At 35.4% G+C, this 25,896-nt stretch overlaps 5 protein-coding genes across 8 annotated transcripts; 4 read left to right on the top strand and 1 right to left on the bottom strand.

The window, feature by feature from the left end:
- The first annotated feature begins 876 nt into the window (after positions 1 to 876).
- On the top strand, positions 877 to 4,825 carry LOC115959471 (stachyose synthase-like). Its single transcript, XM_031077888.1, has 4 exons — positions 877 to 2,396; positions 2,485 to 2,662; positions 2,772 to 3,139; positions 4,129 to 4,825. The coding sequence occupies exons 1-4, from the start codon at positions 963 to 965 to the stop codon at positions 4,729 to 4,731; spliced, it is 2,583 nt and encodes an 860-aa protein (XP_030933748.1). The 5' UTR covers positions 877 to 962; the 3' UTR covers positions 4,732 to 4,825.
- Positions 4,826 to 10,314: 5,489 nt separating this feature from the next.
- LOC115958880 (RING-H2 finger protein ATL7-like) lies at positions 10,315 to 14,272 on the top strand. 4 transcript variants are annotated; one of them, XM_031077137.1, is made up of 4 exons: positions 10,315 to 11,072; positions 11,154 to 11,260; positions 13,019 to 13,455; positions 13,884 to 14,272. In XM_031077137.1, exons 1-3 carry the CDS (start codon positions 10,800 to 10,802, stop codon positions 13,428 to 13,430), a joined length of 792 nt encoding a protein of 263 aa, XP_030932997.1. In that variant the 5' UTR covers positions 10,315 to 10,799; the 3' UTR covers positions 13,431 to 13,455; positions 13,884 to 14,272. The 4 variants fall into 4 exon arrangements, with proteins under 4 accessions (XP_030932997.1, XP_030932998.1, XP_030932999.1 ...); XM_031077139.1 differs by having other exon boundaries at positions 10,316 to 11,072; positions 11,178 to 11,260; XM_031077138.1 differs by lacking the exon at positions 13,884 to 14,272 and having other exon boundaries at positions 13,019 to 13,681.
- A 2,866-nt stretch (positions 14,273 to 17,138) lies between these two features.
- LOC115958878 (putative pentatricopeptide repeat-containing protein At1g12700, mitochondrial) lies at positions 17,139 to 19,147 on the top strand. Its single transcript, XM_031077135.1, has one exon. It carries the CDS (start codon positions 17,168 to 17,170, stop codon positions 19,121 to 19,123), a length of 1,956 nt encoding a protein of 651 aa, XP_030932995.1. The 5' UTR covers positions 17,139 to 17,167; the 3' UTR covers positions 19,124 to 19,147.
- Positions 19,148 to 20,025: 878 nt separating this feature from the next.
- On the top strand, positions 20,026 to 21,566 carry LOC115958881 (RING-H2 finger protein ATL58-like). Its single transcript, XM_031077141.1, has 3 exons — positions 20,026 to 20,276; positions 20,392 to 20,474; positions 21,212 to 21,566. The coding sequence occupies exons 1-3, from the start codon at positions 20,049 to 20,051 to the stop codon at positions 21,549 to 21,551; spliced, it is 651 nt and encodes a 216-aa protein (XP_030933001.1). The 5' UTR covers positions 20,026 to 20,048; the 3' UTR covers positions 21,552 to 21,566.
- A 127-nt stretch (positions 21,567 to 21,693) lies between these two features.
- LOC115959976 (zinc finger MYM-type protein 1-like) lies at positions 21,694 to 23,027 on the bottom strand. The gene is made up of 3 exons (XM_031078662.1): positions 22,414 to 23,027; positions 21,823 to 21,999; positions 21,694 to 21,748 (listed from the first exon to the last, which is right to left on the bottom strand). The coding sequence occupies exons 1-3, from the start codon at positions 23,025 to 23,027 to the stop codon at positions 21,694 to 21,696; spliced, it is 846 nt and encodes a 281-aa protein (XP_030934522.1).
- Between the last annotated feature and the right edge of the window lie 2,869 nt (positions 23,028 to 25,896).

The raw sequence follows: 25,896 nt of genomic DNA, 5'->3' as shown, positions 1-25,896 counted from the left end.
ATTGAAAGTATCCACCCCTTAAGAGAAAGCACATTCAACGATTGTACATTAAGAGCTTAAACACAAGATTCTCTTCTCATATTCTATAGTTGTATCGTATCAAATATTTGCACATTCAAGAAATTACGATGAGTTTGTATGGAAAATGAGAAATGACCTAGATAATAATCCTTTAATCGGGGAATCAATCAATTCTTTCACTTCAAAACTGACCCTAAATATTGTGAACGTGCCATATTTAAGTGGTAAATTGGATCACCTTAAAAGTCAACCAATTTACATGAGCTCATGCATGTACTCACCGTTGATTTCATCTCGAACAAAAAACTTTCATAGTAATAATAATAAAAAGCTTATCGAACAATTCTTTATTTCAACTCTAGTGCAGAGAAATATTAGGAGCTTTATTATACCTTGGGATTCTCTTCTCGTATAAATTCCATAATTGTAGTGTATCATAATCAAATATTGCACATTCAAGCTTTATACATGGATAAATTGTAGGAGATCAAAGTCATTAATTACTTGAATATACAATAAATGTCTGTTATATTTACCTTATATAGTTTAGATTTTATTGATCCTTTGCTAGTATATAAATCCAGTCAATGCTCCTTGTCCTCCACGTATCAAATATTTTTCGTTCGTATATTTTAGAGTTGGTTATATTTACCTCAAATAGATTTTATTACCATGGTGGGAAATACTTATTTTCCAATTCTACAGCCAAATGTATAAATGGAAATAATTATTACATTACAAGACATCGATACTACATCTTATATTTTCCTAATGTAATTTCTATTCGTGTTACCAAACATCACTAATCCTTTGCTCCTATATAAATCTGGTTGAGGCTCCTTGTCCTCTACATCACTACTCCTTTGCTCCTATATAAATCCGTTATCCTCTGTTCTTCCTCTGCCTTTTCTCTCTGTTTCCTCCTCTGAAATCCCTGAGTCATGTCAATCCCTAACAAATATTTCGACTTGTCTAATGGTACCTTTAGTGTCAAAGGTGTGCCTTTGCTCTCTGAAGTCCCCACCAATGTCTCTTTCAGTCCACTTTCTTCAATCTGTCAATCCTCTGATGCTCCACTTCCCCTGCTCCAGCGTCTCCTTTCTCTGTCTCACAAGGGTGGATTTCTTGGATTCTCTAAGGATGAGCCATCTGATAGGTTGATGAACTCCTTGGGTAGTTTCACTGGTAGAGACTTTCTAAGCATCTTTAGGTTCAAAACATGGTGGTCTACCATGTGGGTGGGTAATAGTGGCTCAGATTTACAAATGGAGACCCAATGGGTGCAGTTTGATGTCCCAGAGATAAGTTCTTATGTTATAATCATACCCATCATTGAAGGAGGTTTTAGGTCTGCTCTTCATCCTGGCTCTGATGGGCATGTCATGATTTGTGCAGAGAGTGGTTCAACCCAAGTGAAAGCATCAAACTTTGATGCAATTGCTTATGTTCATGTGTCTGACAATCCCTACAACTTGATGAAAGAGGCCTATAGTGCTGTTAGGGTCCATCTCAATACATTTAGGCTCTTAGAAGAGAAAACAGTCCCTAATATTGTTAACAAATTTGGGTGGTGCACTTGGGATGCCTTCTACTTGACTGTAGAGCCTGCTGGTATTTGGCATGGAGTAAATGATTTTGTCGAAGGTGGTGTCTCGCCGCGGTTTCTCATCATTGATGATGGCTGGCAAAGCATTAATTTAGATGGTGAGAACCCGAATGAGGATACCAAAAATCTTGTTCTTGGTGGGACTCAAATGACAGCTAGGCTTCATAGACTTGATGAATGTGAGAAGTTCAGAAAATACAAGGGTGGTTCCATGTTGGGTCCTGATGCTCCTTCATTTGATCCAAAGAAACCAAAGATGCTAATATCAAAGGCAATTGAGTTAGAGCATGCTGAAAAAGATCGTGACAAGGCAATCCAATCTGGAGTTACTGATTTGTCTGGGTTTGAAGCCAAAATTCTAAAGTTCAAACAGGAGTTGAATGAGATGTTTGGTGGAGAAGAAAGCAGCAATGTTTCGAGCCAAGAAGGCTGTGGGAGCTTTTCTTGCAAGGCTGAAACATATGGAATGAAAGCTTTCACAAGGGATTTGAGAGCAAAGTTCAAAGGTTTGGATGATATTTATGTGTGGCATGCTCTTTGTGGTGCATGGGGTGGTGTTAGGCCTGGTTCAACCCATCTTAGTGCAAAGGTGATTCCATGCAAAGTCTCTCCTGGGCTCGATGGGACAATGACCGATCTTGCTGTGGTGAAGATCGTCGAAGGTGGGATCGGGCTTGTTCATCCTGATCAATCCGAGGATTTCTATGACTCTATGCACTCCTACCTTGCCAAAGTTGGTATTACAGGAGTGAAAGTTGATGTCATTCATGTACGTCTTTTTTTACAACCCCAATTTTCTATTTCATATTTTGTAATTTTTATGTGTCTGAATAATCTGTACTTTATTTCATATGCAGACTCTTGAGTATGTGTCCGAAGAATATGGAGGCCGGGTGGAGCTTGCAAAGGCTTATTACAAAGGGCTGACAAGTTCTATTTCCAAGAACTTTAAAGGAAATGGACTCATCTCCAGCATGCAACAATGCAATGACTTCTTCTTCCTTGGGACAAATCAAATTTCTATCGGAAGAGTCGGTAAGAGAGTCCAACAAAACTCTACGTACAATGGATAGGATTTTTTCAGTGTCATTAATAATTTAAGTAGATATTAAAATAGCGGAGTAATAGTTAGTTTTTGTTACAGGCGATGATTTCTGGTTCCAAGATCCAAATGGGGATCCAATGGGAGTGTATTGGCTACAAGGTGTACATATGATTCACTGTGCCTATAACAGCATGTGGATGGGGCAGATCATACAACCTGATTGGGATATGTTCCAATCAGACCATTTGTGTGCCAAGTTCCATGCAGGATCAAGGGCCATTTGTGGCGGTCCGGTCTATGTGAGTGATTCTGTGGGAGGTCATGATTTTGATCTAATTAAGAAGCTTGTGTATCCTGATGGTACCATTCCCAAGTGCCAGCATTTTGCTCTCCCAACAAGAGACTGCCTCTTCAAGAACCCTCTTTTTGACCAGAAGACCATTCTCAAAATTTGGAACTTCAACAAGGTATCAATTTCTTCGATAATTGCTTTACTAGGAAAGAAAATGAAAAAAATTTCTTACTAAAAATGTTATTTCAAGAATTTCCAAAAACTGAACATCCTATGTTAATACAGTATTGCATCTAGTGACATAAATTTTGGATGCATGCGACAAAGTATTGGATCAAGTGACATAAATTACTGCATCTTTGACATGACATATTTGTTTCTAACCTCTAGGCTCTTACGCTTTCGGTTTGTGCCGACCACCAATTAGTGACCTTTTCCAAAAAGTGGGAATAGGACTTGGTGTCCACCTGTCCTCTTCAAAAAAGTGGGAATATTATATTAAAGGAAATGAGTGTCACGTTATTTGAATGAAGTGGTATTGTTGGTTAAAACTTTTTTATCTTTTATGTCGGTATTGGTTAAACCTTAAAAAGAAAATGCTAATAGATGTTCTTAGAGTATTGATTAATAATTTATTTAAAGAAAATTTTTATAGAAAAAAACAATTAATATTTGAGAAATGTTAACGAATACTCTTAGAGCATTAATTAACAATTTATTTAAAGAAAGTTTTTATATAAAAAGAAAAAAAAATGTTTTGACAGTTTTTTTCATTTCCTATAAAAGTAGTGTCAAAATTTTCTTAAAATAGATTATTAATCATTGCATTTTCATGCATTCATTAGCATGATCCTTAATGTTTTGACAGTTTTTTTTATTTCTCATAAAAGTAGTGTCAAATTTTTTTTTTAAATTGATTGTTAACCATTGCCTTAAAAACACTTGTTAGCATGATCCAACTTCAAAAACATAAAAAGCATCATTTCAAACAAAAATAAGTGTCATAAGGTTGTCTACCAACCAAAAAAGACATACACACTCACATGAAGGTGGACTCGGTTCATCTGGTTACATATATCAAATTACACCATATACTCTCTTCTACTCGATTTATATTTTTCATTCTATAAACTCAAAAATACTAAACATGTTATGTTAATACAGTATGGAGGTGTAATTGGAGCATTCAACTGCCAAGGGGCTGGTTGGGACCCCAAGGAGCAAAGGATCAAGGGCTACTCTCACTGCTACAAGCCAATGTCTACAACAGTGCAAGTCTCTGACATCGAATGGGACCAGAAGATAGAGGCAGCCCAAATGGGTAATGCTGAAGAGTACATAGTATACCTCAGTGAGGCCCAAGAGTTGCTTTTCGTGACTCACGAATCTGATGCAATACAGGCCACTATCCAACCATCTTCATTCGAGATTTTCAGCTTTGTGCCAGTTGAGAAGTTGGGCCACTCCATCAAATTTGCCCCAATTGGGCTAACAAACATGTTTAACAGTGGGGGTACCATTCAAGAATTGGAGTACATTAACTGTGACAGTGGGGCTGAGAATAATAAGAGTGTGAAAATAAAAGTTAAGGGTGATGGGAATTTCTTAGCATACTCAAATGCATCTCCAAAGGAATGCTACTTGAATGGTGCTGAAGTGGCCTTTGAGTGGTTGGCTATTGCTAGTGCTAATGGTGGCACACTGACCTTGAATCTTCCTTGGGTTGAAGAGGCTGGTGGCATTTCTGATGTTGTTTTTGTATTCTGAAGCTAATTTTTATCATGTTTTTTTAGGGATTAATCAGGGTAAAAAAAATTTGAGACTTTGAGTGCCATGGCTGGCATTTAATTGAATAAGTTAATTAAGGGTTTAATTTTTTTAACCCTTTTTATATTAATTGAATAATGAAAAATAAATTAAGGGTTTGATTTTTTTTTTTTTAACCCTTTCTATATTATTGTCCCACTGCAGTATTAGTTTTAATTATTTTAGCTAGCCATGGCAATAAAAACTAATGAAGGTATGAAGTTGATTCACAATTGTGAGAAGAAACTGATGCAAAGCTCTCTCTTGTCTCTATTGCTCAGCAATATCATATGCATTTGATGAATTGCCATGCACGTATGCCACCTATTTCATCGAATTGCTAATTGAATTATTTGTTTACTTTCGAGTTGCACAAGCTGACGTTTATATTGTGACATTGTTTTGAAAACACACTGTAGACGTCTATAATGGACAGACTTGATGGACAATTTAGGCCCGCTTTTCCACTAGCCAGTTACTCTGGTTGTGGGATCGTTGGAGTTTCTATTATGATTCGTACATTTTCAATTGAGTTTGGAGGGACCGAATCTATTAGTCCCAAGGTCCAAACTCTAAAGTGTCCACACCCCTCTGAACCGGCCCGAGGGGAGAGATCCAAGCTTAGTATAGAGTAAAGCCATTCACAACAATCTTAATGAGATCGGTCCTCACCAATTGGATGACCAAGCTAACCAGCACATGCCTGATGGCTGGCTGCCACCCTTGTGTGTTTGGGATGAAAGAGTTTGATATAGTACATATTTGGGCCTCGAAGAATGTTTCAAGATTTTTATTTTGATTCTTCATTTTTTTTTTTTTTTTTGATGAAATTGATTCTTCATATTTGATTCATTGTTATATTGTCCATTTATATTTCAAATCATGAAGGATCAAAATAGAATAAAAATAAAATATAAAGAGTCAAAATGCATTTTGAAACATAAATGATCAAAATGAAAACAACCCTAAACTTAAAGAGCCAAAAGTATATTTTAGTTAAATATCTTCTTCCAAAATCAGCTATCTATTCCAAACTATTTATGAAACTAACAAGTCTGAAAGACTCGAGTCCGCTGGCAAAGCTGAGGTGGAAACTTTTCCACGTGGAAAAGACCTAGAAAACAAAAACAATAACTCACACTCTCATCTTCTCTCAATAACAAACCTAGAAAACAACAACAAAACAAGAACCAAACCCCAATCCTAATCCCAATCCCACGCTCTCATCTTCTCTCAAGCAATCACTTTCAAAGCAATTGGCGACAGCGACGGCAATGAGAAGGGAGAACGGAGAGTGGATCGGATGTCATTCTCTCCCACTTTTAGCTCCAAATACCCAAGAACAAAACTAAACACCCACTTCCAAGTTCCAACCCCAAAAACCCAAGAACAAAACCAAACACAAAACCCAAAACAAATACCTGAATCAATCTTGGTAATTTGGCAGAGGAGAGGAAGTATCTCCACTGCCCACAGCGGCACTGATTTTGTGGATCTTCTCACTATCTTTTTTTTTTCTTGCTTTTCCTTGTTCCTTGTTCAATCTGGGCTAACTTTTTTTTTCCCCCTCTTGTTTTCCCTTGTTCCTTGTTCAGTCTGGGTTAGTTCCTTGTTCAATTGAACAATTATTTATGTGTGCATCTGGGCATCGAAGGAACTTGAGACCCACAAAGAAGAGAATAAGAAAGAAGAGGAGAAGTGGTTCGGAGAAGAACATATAACTCGAGTCTCTTATGCTCGAGTTGCCACAATGAACTCATATCTAAGAAACTCGAAATGTTAGTTTCCTTTATAGTTTAGATACTAACAAAATGGTGCTATTGGCCTGCTTTTGAGTTCTGACCAACCCTACTACTACTAGTTGGTCATTGGCCTTGGAAATAAGTTGCTTATTCCTCGTAAGCCATGACCTATCCAGCTACAAAGTTTTATGGATCAAATTCAACTTGTTAAACATAAATTATGTATAGGACCCGGCAAAGTGGAGCTCATGCGCATTAGTATTTTGTTTTTCAATGTATGTTATGATGTAATTGGGTATAGATATTCCAAGGTTTTATATATTAATTTAAACATTAAAAAAAATGTTCATTTTAATTATAGTGGACCGAGTCACATCATACACCCAACCAAAATAATCCTTCAAAATTCATTTGCAGGCATCTAATAAGCATCTATTAATAATTTATTTAATTTACTTAAGGGGTTGCGGTTGATATTATCATACTAAATTATTAGTAGTAAATGTTGCAGCATGGTTGAATAGTGTATTGTATCACAATCCCCCTTTTTTTTTTTTGGAAGTATGTGAAATTATATGGTGTCAAGCTTTCAAATCCGCGTGAGGTTTTTAATTTTATGACATAGGAGTATATCAAGATTAACATTATATATAAACTAATACACCTTTTATTTTTTATATAGTTTCATGCATCAAGTCTGTTTCATATTCGGTTTTGCTCAATGGGGTGCCAGGTAGAACTATCAAGCCTAGTAGGGGGCTGAGGCAAGGTGATCCGTTGTCTCCATATTTATTTTTGCTATGTGCCATGGGACTTCAAGGCTTGCTCCACAAAGCTGAATCTGAGGGTGTTATCAAGGGAGTGTCAATTTGAACTATCAAGCCTAGTAGGGGGCTGAGACAAGGTGATCCGTTATCTCCATATTTATTTTTGCTATGTGCCATGGGACTTCAAGGCTTGCTCCACAAAGCTGAATCTGAGGGTGTTATCAGGGGAGTGTCAATTTGTAGAAATGGGCCACGTGTGTCTCATCTATTTTTTGCTGATGACAGTGTTCTCTTTTGTCGTGCAAAAGAATCTGAGTGTCAGGTAATCCATGATCTTTTGTCAGTTTATGAGAGGGGTTCGGGCCAAAAAATAAACAGAGATAAGACAAATATCTTCTTCAGTTCTAACACTCACCATGATGTCCAAGTCAGAATACAACATCTGTTGGGTGTTCCAGCTATCAGGCAATATGAGAGATATTTGGGGTTACCTGCATTTGTGGGGAGAGTAAAGAGACAAGGGTTTGCCTACATTAAGGAGAGAATTTGGAAGAAAATACAAGGTTGGAAGGAGAAACTCCTATCTCAAGCAGGCAGAGAGGTGCTTATTAAGTCCGTCATCCAAGCCATTCCAACCTACTCTATGAGTTGTTTCAAGCTTCCTAAGGGATTAATTCAGGAGATTGAGGTCATGATCGGCAAATTTTGGTGGGACTGCCATGGTGATAATAAGAAGGTGCATTGGGTAAAGTGGGAGAAACTTTGTCAAGCTAAAGATTGTGGAGGCATGGGGTTTAAGGAGATTGAGAAGTTCAATGATGCTTTGTTGGCCAAGCAAGTTTGGCGTATGTTGAAAAATCCGGAATCACTTTGCCATAGAGTTTTTACAGCTCGGTTTTTCCCGGATTGTTCCATTCTTGAAGCTAATACCTTGATTAATGGGTCGTATGCATGGAAGAGTATTTTAAGTGCAAGGGATGTGGTGCGGAAAGGCATGGTTTGGCAGATAGGTGATGGTAAAACAGTGAGTTTAAAGGAGGACAAGTGGCTCCCGAATCAAGTATACCGTCTGGTTAGCTCCCCTCTCCCCTCTATTCCCCCTGATGCAAAGGTTAGTATTTTGATTGACGAGGAGAATGGAACTTGGAAGGAGGCTGAAATTATGCACAATTTTCTGCCTCATGAAGCGAAGAAAATCATGAGCATTCCTCTTAGTACCAGACTGCCTCAAGATAGCCCCATATGGTCAAAAACGCCTTCAGGTATTTTCTCAACTCGAAGCGCTTACAAGCTGCTGGTTAATGAAGCTGCAACCAACAGCCCAAGTAGTTCAAATCCACACCCCCAGAGACATCTTTGGAGAGGTGTTTGGATGCTACGAACCCCAAATAAGGTGAAGCACTTCACTTGGCGAGCATATAACAACTCACTTCCAACAATGGACAACTTGTTTCATCGTCACATAACTCCCTCTGCCTGTTGCAACACATGCCAAACCCAAACTGAGGACATCTTGCATGTTGTATGGGGCTGCCCAAAGGTGGCACAATTGTGGAGCACTATCAACTGGATGCAACACATTATCCCTCACTCACCGGGGGATTTTTCTAACCTTTTCTCAAGTTTTTTGCAGGTCCGGGATGATTATAGGGTGGAGATCTTTGCTATCTCAGCTTGGTTGCTCTAGAATCGACGAAATTCAATTCATTTTAGGAGCCCAGCTCGACCTCTGAACCAGATCTTCTTCAAAGCTACCAGACTCCTGCAAGACTTCCTTGAGGCTCACGATGATGAACCAGTCATAGCCCAAAATCCTGTCCAACCTAAATGGTCTGCCCCTGCACGGCCACGATACAAAGCCAACTTCGACGGAGCTCTGTTCAAAAGCTCTAACTCTGCTAGTTTGGGCGTGATCATCAGGGACACTAATGGCACTGTCATAGGTGCGCTTTCAGCTTGAGTACCACTTCCTCAATCTGTGGCAATGGTTGAAGCTTTAGCTTGTAGGCGTGCTATCCAATTTGCTGTTGAGATCGGGTTACATGAAGTGACATTTGATGGTGACGCAGCAGTAGTGATCAATGCCATTTCAAAAGGATCGGCTAACCAATCTTTGTATGGTCACATAGTTGATGATGTTCTTGGCCAAGCTTCTCTTTTACATTTTTCTGATTTTTGTTATGTTCCTTGTTCATGTAATTCAGTAGCTGATGCATTAGCTAAACGTGCTAAAGCAGGGCCTGAGTTACAAGTTTGGTTAGAGGATTGTCCTGAAGACATTACCCCTCTGGTTTTGGGTGATGTATCTTGATGTTTAATTTCTGTTTCAATAAAGCCCAGCCCGCACTTGGGGTCTGGTTTCTCAAAAAAAAAAAAAAAAAAAAAATCACATTATCTATAATCTAATATACATCGTTATAAGTAGTTTATATTTTGTAAACATAGGATGCCAATATTGTTGCGCATTAATCACTTGCATTTTTATATGAATATTTCCAGATATCTATTTTCTTTTTAGTTCCAAATAAAAGAATGCATTAATGTATGGATATATAAATATATGTTTTTTTTTTTTTTTTGGATAAGTGAGCTTTTGGAACGTATAGAAATATTTTACATCATGAAACTCATCAATACCGCAAACATCTACAATCTCAAGAATGTTTTATTTAGCAATTGGAATTCACGAAAACAAGCTTAACATACCATTTTTCTTTTGAAAACACTTTCTATTCAATCACTCTTAAAATGTAATTGTTTGAAGTTAGAAGAGTTGGTGATTTAGATAGAAGGTTTATTAGCAGAAAATCATATATTTTCTATTCACGGGAGAGAGAGACTAATTAGCATGGTCAAGAAGCTTTTAAATTTACATCCATTTAATTAGCAATAAGTTTACCAATGAATTTCTTACTTGTTTTACAAATTATAGGTACAAAATTAAGATTTAAAAAAAAAATTAAAAAAACGTATAAAATTAAGATAATAAACGACTTATATATCTTTTAAAAAGTTAGATAAGCTGTTATTTAATCAGACAAGTTTTCATGTTTTGTTCATTAATCAGACAAGCTGAACTCTGAACCATTTGAATCGTCCACCTACCGCATCTGCCACTTGCGCTCTCCCTGTGATCTGGTAGTTAAAGAACACTTCCTCTACAACGTTGCCTCTCTCTCTCTCTCTCGTTCATTCTCTGACTTCCAGTTTTTTTAATAAATTTTAGAATTTTCTCAATAGGGTTTTCTTCTGATTGACTTCAAAGTTCAAATCAATCTCAAAGTTTCAATTTTTTTTTTTTCATCTGGGTCTTCTGCAAAACTAGCACTCTTGAACTTTTTTCTCTGAATATTGCTTCACTACACTATCTGAAAATTCCATCTGTTTTTTATTGAAGAAAATCAGTTTGCTCATGTCTTAGATTGCTTCGCTTCACAGTCTAGAACCCCACTCTCTCTCAAATAAATCTCTAATCTTTATTTCTCATCCTATAATTATTACCTTTCAAGCTTGTTCTTTTATGTTTGTTTTCATAGGATTATTGGGTGTGTTTAGAGCATTAGTAATGATTTCTCATAGCCATTCAGACTCAGAGGCAGAGCCACCTTGTGGTTCTGAAACAAGAGCTTCAACTGCAGAGAAGCTTTACCAAACTTTTATTATCTCTTTACCGGTCTCCTCCGCTTTCATCATCCTCTTCTTCTTCTACCTTTGCTATCTTCGCCGTCAAAGGGCCAACTGGTCCTCTCTTCAAATGCCACCATCTTATGCCAACAACAATGATATCTCCAGGGTAAACAAGATCTTTCCTTGCCCTTTTCCTGTTTTTCAATTATTTGTGTAATTTGCATGTTGAGGTTTGTGAATATGCAAGTGTTTCATTGTTGTGGTTGCACAGTCTGAATTGGGCTTGAAGAAAGAACTGAGAGAGATGCTACCCATTATTGTATACAAGGAGAGCTTCTCCATCAGAGATTCACAGTGAGTGGACTTCCTTATTTTGTTGATTTTTCTTATGTCTAATATTCTCATCGAAGTTGTTATTGCTTATTAGTATTTACTACTTAGCACTGTTTTTATTATTGCTGTATCCATAACTTGTTTTTTCTTGCACTTTAAATCTTCTTAACCTCCATATTAGGATTTCGGTTACTTGATGATAAAAGTCCAACTGTTGAGCTTTCCCAGTTGAGTCAATTTAGTGCTGGTGATTCATTTATTATCTAGATATACATTGTAGTGCTTATTAGTTCATATTAGAGATTAGTCCAATTTTCTCTTCGAATATAAGGCATCTGTTTAAGTTGCTATAAATCAAAATAAATTAAAATTAATGGAAGGTGCATCTTGAGAGGGTGCATTACTTTCTAACTTGCTATGAATTGGACTGGACTGATTGTTTTATATCAGTTTTTATAGAATTGAGTAAAGCCTTATCTGAAAGATTAAGTCTAGAGATATCATTGGGAAAGAAGATATCTTTCTAATTGACCATACTACAGATTTCGGGTCACTGGCATCATAGCTGAGTGGTAATGGCATATTGTGAAGCAAGGAGCTTTCTTGTGTTTAATTTTTATTGCTCTTAGGATTTCACCACACACATCTCGTAACTTAATTGGTGGATGAGTCACGATTCCATTCTCCACTTTAATTTAGTTAATATGGTTTGATGAAGGAAGACATTTGTGTACATGATCAGATTAAATAACCATGATGTTCACATGAGCTGATTGGTGGTCAACATTTTGTATTATGAGACCTGCCTTTAATTGAATTCAATGTCACAAACATTTTTCTTTGATTAAGGTATGTATTTTTAAATCATTAACTTTTTATTAAGCTCTTTGTTCAAACTTAAGAGGAAAAACTGTGGCATTGGCATTGGCATTGTTCAAGACAAAGGTTAATCAGTTCCTTTTATCTTCTTTACTGGCAAATCCATCAAAGCAATCTAGTTAATAACCATCATATCTGCCAGAACTAACTGGTCTCATACTTATATTTATTCTTTTTATGCACCTTGAGGCAGCATGGCCTTTAATAACAATAGATAATAGTTGCTTTTGAAATATGGGATGCATAGAAGCTGTTTAAAGGGTCTAGAAACAGAAGGCCACCATTAAGTTAAACTGAGTTGTGAATGTGTGTACCAGGTGTAAGCATCTTCTTACATATGATGGAAGCTGAAATGATAGTCATCTATCACCCATTGGAACTGGTCAATTTAAGGGAATAAGAGGTAAATCCATGTAGGGAGGTAAACCATCATAAAACGGTTACATGGAATAACCGATTACGTACTGCTTGAATTTCAAGCATTTTATTTTAGAGTGTTGATATTAAAAATGCTGCTTTACAATTTCAAATCTGGTTTATGTATAATCAAATGTTTAAAAAAATAAAGCATGCTTGAATAAGAATACTGGAATACGTGACCTCTTGGAAAAGGAATTTTGGCTGAGTTTTTGAAAAATGAAATGATTTACCTTATGACATCTTATACATTTAATAAACAATAATGAGATTCATATCACATGCTATATCAAGACCAATGAGAAAGTTTATGGGCTTTCCAGAACTGTCCTTTTATGTCAGAAAAGGGGGTAAAATGAATAAGATTAACAACTTAGGCATTTTCTTAAATGAATTGGTTAGTGCCTTGAAGAATTTTATACCTTTCAAGGTGTTTGAGATTACAATCTTGAATTTCTTAGTTTCCTCTCTTTATTATTGCAGGTGCTCAGTATGCCTTGTGGAGTACCAAGCAGAGGATAGGCTTCAACATATACCTGCATGTGGCCATACATTTCACATGGACTGCATTGATCACTGGCTTGCTACTCACACCACCTGCCCACTCTGCCGCCTCTCACTTGTTCCTGCCAGTAAATCTTCAACTGAACTACCTCATATAAATGTTGAATCTGGTCAAGAATTTTCTGTGGCAGTCAATGGTAATGATACATCGATTCAACAAAGGCCCCAGGCTAGCGTAGCAGCACAAGCCGAAGAAGACATTAGAAATCCCAAAAACAAGTCTGAAGAAGATGCAAGAGAGGTGAGAAATCCCAAAAACGAAGATGCAAGAAGCTCTGATTGCGTTGATCATGTGAGAGAATCTAGAAGTTCAGGGGATGACATTGAATGACATTATCATATTGATGGATTTTCTGGTAATTTCCTATTTGTGGCACTGTAGCTTAGACAATCTTTCTAACAACTTTCAATTTCCCTTTTTTGCTTTTCCCCTCATTTTCAAGTATAGTATTCCGCTCTGCCATCGGGGAGCATTGCATATTGAATTATATTTTTCACATGGTTGTGCCTTTTCTTCAAATTTTGATGCCGCATGGTGTCTTCAACTACATTAATTTGTACTCTTCAATGAAGTTGATGCATTAAAAATATGTAGAATATTCTTTTTTTTAGTTGTGTGATTTTTTTACCATGTCAATCAAGGTGCCATCCTGCTACCTATTTAAAGCAGCAGTGATTGTTCACAAATTACAAAGCTCTTGCTTTTGCATTTCAAAATAGCTGTATAAACTAATATGTTATGGTACAATTTACTTAAATTATTAATGTCTTTTGTCTTGAACAGCTTAACCTATATCAAGAGTTGGGCCAATGTTGCTAAAAATGTCATCATGAATCAGATCCTACATCATGCGTACGGCTCTCCAACTGAGATGTTAAGAGCAACAACCACAGGAGTACTTGGCCAGTTCTCTTATATATAATGCATGAGATTCCTTCTTCTAGACAGCAACAAAAAACTGAACTAAATGATCGATTAAAAAATAAAATTTTTAGAACTTCTCTGAAAATATTCTTGTCTTCTAGGATGCTCGCTTTGATAATTAGATTAGTGATGGTCGAACAGCTAAAAAGATGGTAATTAGATTAGTATTGATAAGAACTATTGAGCTACAATGTCTTGTATATGGGAACCATGGTTTCAATAAGAGTTTTTATATGAAGTCAATTAGATGAGCATATATCTCATATTAACACATCAAAATTTTCATTTTGTTCGAATCTGATATCTTAACCCTTTTCTAATCTTGATTCATACATTTCAATATGCACCCTAACTCAATTAAACGAGTTATATTGGGTGAAGAATATGGAAACTTTTGCTATGACTGGGAGAGTCCGTTCTAACTCATTCCAGTTTTTGACTATTGTGTTTATTGCTTTTCAAAAAAAAAAAAAATTTTTAGAGAATTTCAACCTAGTTATTGCTTTTCAATTAGAGTGTGCGCAAAATCCAATAATCCCATCCAACTAACACAATCCAATAGGAAGGCAATGGATTGGTCCTATAATCATATCCAACTTATTCAATTCGTAAAGGCAATCGACTGTTTTTTCAAGTGGACAACTTGGATTAGATTGAGTGCTTTTTTAGTTTTTTTATTATTTTAGTTTTGAGTTTTTTTTAAATGGCATTTGTATTTGTTGAATACTTCAAATATTGATTTTTGCAACTTTTGAAAAATTACAATTAAAAAAAAAATGATTCACAATTCGGAATATATATATATATATATATAATTTTAATTAGGCAAGTTGTGCGATGCATTTTGCTGATAGTTTCTTCTAATATTTTTATAATTTTTTCTTGTAAAAAATTTTAATGTTTAGTATCTTGTTTTATAGACAAAATAGAAAGACAATAACCATAATGTAGTGATTGATCATACTATATGTATTTATGAATATGAAAATTGCATGATATGCCTAATGCAAATATCATCTTGATAAATAAAAATGCAAATATCCTTCAATAATTTTTTTTACTTTCTTAGTTGTGTGTTACTAATTTTTTTCTTTTCTTTTTTTGGTTGGATCTGGTTTTAACTGCCTGCAAAAGTAACTAAATTTAAGCAAGATAATCATATTTCAAATTAATTGCTTCTCATATAAATCTTAAAAAAACTGACATCAAAATTTCATTATAGTTAAATAATTAATGAACCACTTCAAATAATTAATATGAAAAATAAATGTATTTATACTATTAGTAGCATTTTTAATTACATAGAATAAATGCTGTAATGTTGATCCCATATATGTATATAACATGAAAAAGAATGTCGTCTTCTAATCGGATTCACCTACTACTACTACTATTATTATTATTATTCCAAATAAAAATAATTTCTTAAAATTTATAAAATTAATCATATAAATTCCTCTAATAATTAATGCATAACTATAAATAATTAATATATACATTTACTTCATTGACTAATTCAATAAATTAATATTTTGATATAAATGAAAACTTTGTTAAGTTAGAAACCTAAATAAAGAAAATTTCAAGGAATGTACATATGGTAGAGCTTCGTTATTTTCATGCATGATATATATTGTTTTGTACTTTCACTCTATATCTCTTGTCTGCATCTAATAATTTTCAAGCTAGTGTCTTTGATCATTATAAGTGTTGGTGTTTAACTAGAATTGGCAGCTTTCCTAAGTTGGAGTTTTATCACTATGGTCATGGATACGGTTCAGAATACGGTTCACTATTGTTGTGTTTCAAGGGGTAACAGGATTTTGTACACTCATAGCAGTGGAGACCATGAAATTGAAAATTTGGCTGCTTTGTGCTTGGAAAGGGCTCCCCCATTCCACCGTTGGTATTTTGACTTTTTGAGACAACATGCAAAAGGACATTTGGATTTTTTATGGAAGATGGCAATGTTTATTTTGCAATTGTCGATGAGGGTGTGGGTAACTCCAGCATTCTTCAATTTATAGAGCATGTAATGGTTTCTCATTATATATGTGTGTATATATATATATATATAAAAGATTTAGAATTTAATTGGATTTAAAATTTTCGGTTTTTGTACCCATTAATTCTCTTGCTACAAAATTTAAAAAATTAGATGGACACGCAGCACAAAATTGGACTTCAATTAGATTTGGTTTCTTTGACATTTACACTTAATAATTCACTTGACACAAAAATTAAAAAATAGATAAAACACATGGCGCAAAATTGATAATCTAATTGGATTTTCTTTAAATTATACCTAGTTTAAGAGTTAAATATTTTTTAAGTCATAGATGAGTTTTACTCTCTCTCTTTCTCTTTTAATTTTTAATTTTAGAATTTTTTATATACACATGATTTTACTTTCTTTTTTTTGTCCTTTCTTTATTAAGTTTTTGATGGTTTATTTATATTATAATCTTCATCTTTTGCACAACATTATAACTCACCTAGAACAAAAATTTTAAAAACTTAGAAAAGACACGTGATGTAAAATTAGATAGCAATTAGAATCTAATTTAGAATCTAATTGAATTTTCTTTAATTATTTATATAGTCATAGATGAGTTTACTCTCTCTCTCTCTCCCATTTTTTATTATATTTTTATTTTGGGATATGCACATGAGTTTATTCTCTCTCTTTTTCCTATTATTATTGGGTTTTTGATGATTTATTTATATTAGACAATAATTGGAATCTAATTTAAAATTAAATTAAATTTTCTCTCAATTTTGATTTTAATTATATATATATATATATATAGATTATAATTACACGAGTTTTACTCTCTCTCTTTTAATTTTTAATTTTAGTTATTTTTTATATATGCATGAATTTATTCTTTTTTTTTTCTTTTGTTTATTGGGTTTTTGACTTTTTATTTATTTATTATACTCTTCATTTTTGCACAACATAAACAAAAATTTCAAAAAAAATTTAGATAGGACACGTGCAGTACTACAAAATATGTCAGTCTAACCTTACAATTTTTTATTGTTTTCTTTTTGGGGGTCAAAAATGGCTCCAAACGAGTTTCCAATTAATTCTGAAATACCAGCTTCACGCAGTTCCCTCCGCCAGGGGCGGGAGGTAGTCGATGCTCAGAAATACCTTTTCAAACATAATAATAATAATAATTCAGAAATACAAATCATTCTCATTCTTTACTCTTACCTTCGAACTTACTGCTTTGCTCTCCGATCTGCCACTCCGCCACAATGACTTCTCCTCCTCTCGATTTTTGAAGTTCCGAAACCAAACCCGACCTGAGTTGGTAGCTGAGACTGACTGTCGTCATTGTGAAATGGGTAAATCAACATCCTCTTTTCTTTTTATATGCAATCGTTTGATTATTAGAGTAAGCCTTCCATTTCGTGCTTTTACTTCTTATCATTATTGTTCCACTATTAGAGAAAATGCGAAAACCCCATATCAGAATCGGAATCAGTTTTTGAAATCTGTGAGAGATCACTGCAAATCTGGAACCTTTAAGAATCTTGATCATGCCTTAGGCCTGTTTGATACAATGCTTCACATGCACCCTTTGCCCTCCATTGTCGATTTTACTCAATTGTTGGGTGCCATTGCAAGAATGAAGCATTACTCTGTAGTCGTTACTCTAATTAAACGAATGGAATCATTTGGAATCTCTCCCAATGTTCATACTCTCACTGTTTTGATTAATTGCTTCTGCCATTTGAACCGGGTCGATTTTGGGTTCTCTGTCTTAGCAATAGTTTTGAAACTTGGATATCAACCAAACCGTATAACTCTAACCACTCTTGTCAAGGGGCTTTATCTTAGAGGTAACATTGCTGGAGCTGTGAGGTTGGTAGAGGAAATGGAGAAGAAAGGGTATGAACCTGATGCAATTACTTGTGGGACGATAGTAAATGGTCTGTGTAAGAATGGCCAAACTGGTGTGGCTATTAAGTTGCTCAGGATGCTTGGAAAAAGGAATTTTGAACAAAATGTGGTGCTCTATAGCACGGTAATTGATGGTTTATGTAAGGATAGATTGGTAACTGAGGCTTTGAATCTTTTATCTGAAATGATGAGTAAAGGCATTCAGCCAAACGTTGTCACTTACAATTCCTTAGTTCAAGGACTATGCAATTTTGGCCGGTGGAGGGAGACGGCTACTTTGTTGAATGAGATGGGGCAAAGGAAGGTCATGCCAGATGTACAAACATTTAGCATATTGGTGGATACACGTTGCAAGGAAGGGATGTTGACTGAGGCAAAAGAAGTTTTTGATGTGATGATTCAAAGAGGCATTGATCCTAACATAGTCACTTACAATTCTTTGATTGATGGTTATTGTTTGCAAAACAGACTGGATGAGGCAGTTAAGACGTTTAATATGATGGATGAGAAGGGTTGTTCACCCGATGTGGTTAGCTATAGCATATTGATCAATGGATATTGCAAAAGTGAAAAAATTGATGAGGCAATGCATCTATTTCATGAAATGTCCAACAAAGGAATGATTCCCGATGTAGTGACTTACACCTCTCTTATTGGTGGGTTTTGTCGAGTGGAGAGAGTCCAGGCTGCACTAGAGCTATTCAATACAATGCGAGCTTGTGGCCAACATCCAGATCCCCAAACCTATGCCATCTTGTTAGATGGCTTTTTTCAGAAGAGACGAATTTCTGAGGCAATGGCATTGTTTCAGGAGATGGAAGACAAAAGGCTGGACTGTGGTATTGTGATTTACAGCATCTTGATCGATGGTTTCTGCAATGTTGGGGAACTTATGACTGCAAGAGAAATCTTTGGTGGCCTTCCTGCAAAAGGATTGAAACCTAATGTTTGGACTTACACTATAATGATCAAAGGATTTTGCAAGAATGGACTAGTTGATGAAGCAAGTGAGCTGCTTGAGAAAATGGATGGCAATGGTTGTTCACCTAACGAGCACACATATAACACAATAATCCATGGGTTTTTGCAACATAAAGAGACAACAAAGGCAATGAAATATCACAAGATGATGGTTGACAAGGGATTTTCAGCAAACGCAACAACTGCAGCCTTATCAAAAAATTAAGTAGATGAAAATATTCAAGAATTGCTTCTAAAGTTCGTGTGAAGGTTTTTTAGGTTCTCAAGATCAAGGACGACATTCATATTTAACCAATCACAAGTCATTATGTGAGTGATGTATATTTGCTCCCAGTAAAATTTAATACTTTTTATGAGATGGTATTTCTTTCCAATTCTATGATTGTTTGTTCCTTTTACTGTCTGATATTTTATTGTGATTTTGTTTTGCACTTATTTTGTTGCATTAAACCCTTTCTTATGTATAGGTGTTTCAAATTTTTTTATAATGTAAAGTTAATGCTAAATATCATACCTTATATAGGTTTGCACTTCTCCCTAAACCAGCCCCAAAATTCTTAAACCCTTAGTGATTAGGTTCTGGATCAAATTAGTTCTTGAATCAGTTTCAGTTTTACAAACATAGTCTGGTTGTAATTTGCTTAGCAAATTTAGTTTTAAAGCAGGTTATGGGTGCTTGCAAGTTAAACTATTGTTTTAAAACCACAAGAGATTGAGCTGTGGGACTTCTTAAATATCAATTAGTTTAAGACTTTAAGTTACTGTCTCTTTCACTTTCATACCTTTCAGCTGTCTTATGCCAAAAGGCAGACTTTAAAGTCATAAGACAGACTTTAAAGTTCAAATCAATCTCAAAGTTTAAAATTTTTTTCATCTGGGTCTTCTACAAAACTAGCACTCTTGAACTTTTTTCTCTGAATATTGCATCACTACACTATCTGAAAATTCCATCTGTTTTTTATTGAAGAAAATCAGTTTGCTCATGTCTTAGATTGCTTTGCTTCACAGTCTAGAACCCCCCCTCTCTCAAATAAATCTCTAATCGTTATTTCTCATCCTATAATTATTACCTTTCAAGCTTGTTCTTTTATGTTTTCATAGGATTACTGGGTGTGTTTAGAGCATTAGTAATGATTTCTCATAGCCATTCAGACTCAGAGGTAGAGCCACCTTGTGGTTCTGAAACAAGAGCTTCAACAGCAGAGAAGCTTTACCAAACTTTTATTATCTTTGTACCAGTCTCCTCCGCTTTCATCATCCTCTTCTTCTTCTATATTTGCTATCTACGCCGTCAAAGGGCCAATTCGTCCTCTCTTCAAATACCACCATCTTATGCCAACAACAATGATATCTCCAGGGTAAACAAGATCTTTCCTTGCCCTTTTCTTGTTTTTCAATTATTTGTGTAATTTGCATGTTGAGGTTTGTGAATGTGCAAGTGTAACTATGTCTTTCATGGTTGTGGTTGCACAATCTGAATTGGGCTTGAAGAAAGAACTGAGAGAGATGCTACCCATTATTGTATACAAGGAGAGCTTCTCCATCAGAGATTCACAGTGAGTGGACTTCCTTATTTTGTTGATTTTTCTTATGTCTCATATTCTCATCGAAGTTGCTATTGCTTGTTAGTATTTACTATTTAGCACTGTCTTTATTATTGCTGTATCCATAACTTGTTTTTTCTTGCACTTTAAATCTTCTTAACCTCCATATTAGGATTTTGGTTACTTGATGGTAACAGTCAAACTGTTGAGCTTTCCCAGTTGAGTCAAATTTGTGCTGGTGATTCATTTATTATCTAGATATACATTGTAGTGGTTATTAGTACATATTAGAGATAGTCCAATTTGCTCTTCAAATATAAGGCATCTGTTTAAGTTGCTTTAAACTAAAATAAATTAAATTTAATGGAAGGTGCATCTTGACTCTTGAGAGGGTGCATTACTTTCTAACTTGCTATGTATCGGACTGGACTGATTGTTTTATATCAGTTTTGATAGAATTGAGTAAAGCCTTATCTGAAAGATTAGGTCTAGATATATCATTGGGAAAGAAGATAACTTTCTAATTGACCTTACTACAGATTTCGGGTCACTGGCATCATAGCAATGAGAAAGTTTATGGGCTTTCCAGAACTGTCCTTTTATGTCAGAAAAGGGGGTAAAATGAATAAGATTAACAACTTAGGCATTTTCTTAAATGAATTGGTTAGTGCCTTGAAGAATTTTATAAATTTCAAGGTGTTTGAGATTACAATCTTGAATTTCTTAGTTTCCTCTCTTTATTCTTGCAGGTGCTCAGTATGCCTTGTGGAGTACCAAGCAGAGGATAGGCTTCAACATATACCTGCATGTGGCCATACATTTCACATGGACTGCATTGATTACTGGCTTGCTACTCACACCACCTGCCCACTCTGCCGCCTCTCACTAGTTCCTGCTAGTAAATCTTCAACTGAACTACCTCATTTAAATGTTGAATCTGGTCATGAATTTTCTGTGGCAGTCAATGCAGTGGCGACTCCAGGAAATTTTTTCAGGGTGTTCCTTAATAAGCATAAATTACACAATCTAATAAAAAGAAAATTTTATATATTGACAACAACAACAATCAAAAAATACACAAATACATAGAATTTACAATTGCTTTCTACGAGTTTTCATATTTTGAAATCGTTGCATAATAGTCTCATTATCAATGTTACAAGCTACATCTTTTTCAATATACACAATCAAGCAATCATTCATCCATTGATCTCCCATTCGATTGCGCAGTTCATTCTTTACATATTTCATTGCTGAAAAACTTCTTTCTACTGTTGCAGTAGCAACTGAAAGGGTCAAAGCTAGCTTCACTAGCAAATAGACTAATGGATAAGTCTCGTGTTTTCTTGTGCTCACTAACTTTTCAGCAAGTTCACTAACTCCTTGAAGCTCTAAAAAGAAGTCATTGCTGCGCATATCAAAAATATAATTCTGCAGTTGAGAGTCAAGTGCCAAAATATCTGTCCCAAGAAAATCAGAAGGATAGAACTTAGCTAGACGTATCAACTTTTCCTTATCGAAAGCCACAAATGAATTACTTGGATTCAAGCAAGCCATACAAAGTAGCAAATCAGTATTCGCCTCAGAAAAACGGTTGTTAAGCTCTTGAAGTTGCATATCTATGACTGTGTAGAATAGCTCAACACAATAATGATGTAAATTTGTATTTTGTTGAGTGTTGCGCCGCGGCCTCCCACTAACTACAAATATCGCTTCCATGTCCAAGATAGGAATATCATGTGAGGTACAAAATAAAGATACTTCAGCCAATAAAGATGCCCATCCATCATCTCTCATCACTTGCAACCGTTGCTTAGACACTTTAACAAGATCCATAGCATTTACTATATCTTGATTTTTTTTTTGTAATGCTATTGACAACTCATTTGTGATCCCTAAAATATTTTTTATCAAATGTAGAGTAAAGACAAATTCAAAAAAAAGAATTGACCTCATAATAGATCGAGCTTCAACTTTTTGGTCGGAGAGGCCATCTTCTTCAATAATCTCTAGTACATCAACAATAGCAGAGAACATCAAAATCAAACTGAGAATGGTCCCATAATATGATCCCCAACGTGTATCACCAGGACGTTTAAGATTTGTCTCTTGATTCAAACCTTGCCCACTTCTACGTACACCATTCTCTAAATCTTCTTTAATTTTGGCAAATTGTGTATCTCGAAGAGCATCTCGTCTCTTACAAGAGCCTCCAACAACAGTTACTAAATTACTAACCACATAAAAAAATTCAGCAATGTTAATGTGATTTTTAGCAACAGCAACAAGTGTCAATTGAAGTTGATGAGCAAAACAATGGACATAAAATGCTGACTTGTTCTCTTTCATAATTAAAGTTTTAAGACCATTGATATCACCTTGCATATTACTAGCCCCGTCATAACCTTGCCCACGTAGGTTCAATAAACTCAAATTATGTTCACAAAGTAAACATTCAATAGCATGCTTGAGTGACAAAGCGGTAGTACTTGCTACATGTACAATACCAAGGAATCGCTCTATAATAATTCCTTCTTTGTTCACATAACGAAGAACGAGAGCCATTTGTTCTTTCACTGAGATATCACGTGACTCATCAACTAATATTGAAAAGAACCCATTGTCAAGATCCTTGATGATGGCTTTGGATGTTTCACGTGCAATTGCATTCATAATATCTTTTTGAATGTCAGGGTGGGTAAGCTTGCAATTTTTCGAAGCTTTTTGCAACACTTCAGTAATAGATTCATTGTGATCCCCCCAAAAATTGTACAAGCTCAAGGAAATTTCCTTTATCACTTGAACTTTGAGATTCATCGTGACCACGAAAAGCTAATCTCCGGCATAAAAGGAATCTTATGCAATCAACTATTGCATTTAATTGAATCCGATAGTCAATTTTATCTTGATTTGATTGCTTAACAAAAACACTTTGAATGTGTTGCTTTTCGTTCAACAAATCATTACCCTTCTGGACAGCTTGGTAATGAGCACTATTAACTCCTCCAACATGGGAATTTAACTTATCTTTCTGATTCCAAAGTTTGAATCCCTTCGTTACAAAAGTGTCACCTCCCCCTTGCTTACCAACATCTTGTCCAAATAGGTAGCAATAAAAACAGAATACTGCATCTTTGTTTATACTATATTCCAACCAGTATCTATCTTTATACCATTTGGATAAAAATCGACGGGGCTTTCCAGAAAAAAAAAGATATAGGGTAATCATCACTGTGTAAAACAGGTTGACAAGGGTCTTTTGTTAAATAATATCTTCTTATTTCATCATGGTGCCATCTTGCTACCTACTTAAAGCAGCAGTGATTGTTCACAAATTACAATGCTCTTGCTTTTGCATTTCAAAATAGCTGTATAAACTAATATGTTATGGTACATATTAGTGGTGTGAGACCCCACGTGCATGCATGCATGAGGTCCCTTGTTCGAGTTGTGGCGGGTACCATGTGGGGGGTGGGTTCCTAGCATGTATTGCGCCTCATCCGCTGGTTCTCTTGGGGTGCTAGGGTGAGGTCTGTGGCACCTTGGTCACAGTAGCTATGGCTCAATCCAAAATTTCCCAATGGGGGTGCCCCTATTAGGTCACGCCTTGAGGGGTAAGACACATATAGTTGCCCCCGCCCCCCTTTTATATGTTATGGTACAATTTACTTCAATTATTAATGTCTTTTGTCATGAACAGCTTAACCTATATCAAGAGTTGGGTCAATGTTGCTAAAAATGTCATCATGAATCAGATCCTACATCATGCGTACGGCTTTCCAACTGAGATGTTAAGAGCAACAACCACAGGAGTACTTGGCGAGTTCTCTTATATATAATGCATGAGATTCCTTCTTCTAGACAGCAACCAAAAACTGAACTAAATGATCGATTAAAAAAATAAAATTTTTAGAACTCCGAAATATTCTTGTCTTCTACGATGCTTGCTTTGATAATTAGATTAGTGATGGTCGAACAGCTAAAAAGATGGTAATTAGATTAGTATTGATAAGAACTATTGAGCTACAATGTCTTGTACATGGGAACCATGGTTTCATTTCAATAAGAGTTTTTATATTAAGTCAATTAGATGAGCATATATCTCATATTAACGCATCAAAATTTTCATTTTGTTCAAATTTGATATCTTAACCCATTTCTAATCTTGATTCATACATTCCAAAATGCACCCTAACTCAATTAAACGAATTATATTGGGGTGAAGAATATAGAAACTTTTGCTATGACCGGAGAGTCCGTTCTAACTCATGACCAGTTTTTGACTATTGTGTTTGTTGCTTTTCATTTTTTTTTTTTTATAGAGAATATCAACCTAGTTATTGCTTTTCAATTAGGGTGTGCACAAAAGCCATTAATCCCATCCAACTAACACAATCCAATAGGAAGGCAATGGATTGGTCCTATAATCATATCCAACTTATTCAATTCGTAAAGGCAATTGACTGTTTTTTCTAGTGGACGACTTGGATTAGATTGAGTGATTTTTTAGTATTTTTTTTGTTTTGTGTTTTTTTAAAATGGCATTTGTATTTGTTGAATATTTCAAATATTGATTTTTGCAACTTTTGAAAAATTACAATTAAAAAAAAAAATGATTCTCAATTAGGTTTATATATATTTTAAGGACACAGAGATCAAATAGCCTAAGCTCACTTAGAACAGTGAGATTTGCACAGTTCAACCAAGCCCAAATCAATGTATTTGTTAGAGAGTGGATAAAACAAAAAGGGAGGGCTCAGTCCAAGAACAAAAACAGGGATGGAAAACTAAAGGTCATGAATTAATATATGAAATAGGCTTATTACAAACTTGCCTAAGGAGGCAAATAATACTCGAATTGAAATACCGTTCACGCTCTTCCCTCAAAGTTCTTATTCTAACTCTTATTTCTCTAAGAATTATCCTTCCATTCCCTTTTCTGGAAATTTCCTTTCCCTTATATACTCCCTTCCTCTTTACATCTTAACCCCCCATCTTTACCAAACCAAATTCTTATCATGACACACATCTACTGAAGGTGGTAGAAGAAACTACTTAGCTGTGAATTACACTGTTCAGGTCACTTCCTCATTAATACAGCTGATAAAACTGTTGTCCACCATTTAATACAGAGGCAACAGGCTACTTCTTGCTGGAAATTTCTCCTTCTTTCCATGAATCTCTCTCCTCTGCCTATCCTTCTCACCTGGAGCTCCCAAGAGACTTTTGTCTCTTCTCCTCTCCTCGGGTGAATTCCCTCCTCAGGCACGTGATGTCTCAATAACAAGACTAACAGCTCAGCAATCCCTTCCTCGATCCTCGAGCCCCCCCCCCCCCCCCCAAAACATATATATAATTTTAATTAGGCAAGTCATGCAATGCATTTTGTTGATAGTTTCTTCTAATATTTCAATAAATTTTTTTTGTAAAAAAT

This window comes from Quercus lobata, chromosome 9 (assembly GCF_001633185.2).
Source record: "Quercus lobata isolate SW786 chromosome 9, ValleyOak3.0 Primary Assembly, whole genome shotgun sequence".
Taxonomy (NCBI): Eukaryota; Viridiplantae; Streptophyta; class Magnoliopsida; order Fagales; family Fagaceae; genus Quercus; species Quercus lobata.
The sequence above is the reverse complement of the archived record's forward strand: the minus strand, read 5'-3'. Positions and strand labels throughout refer to the sequence as shown.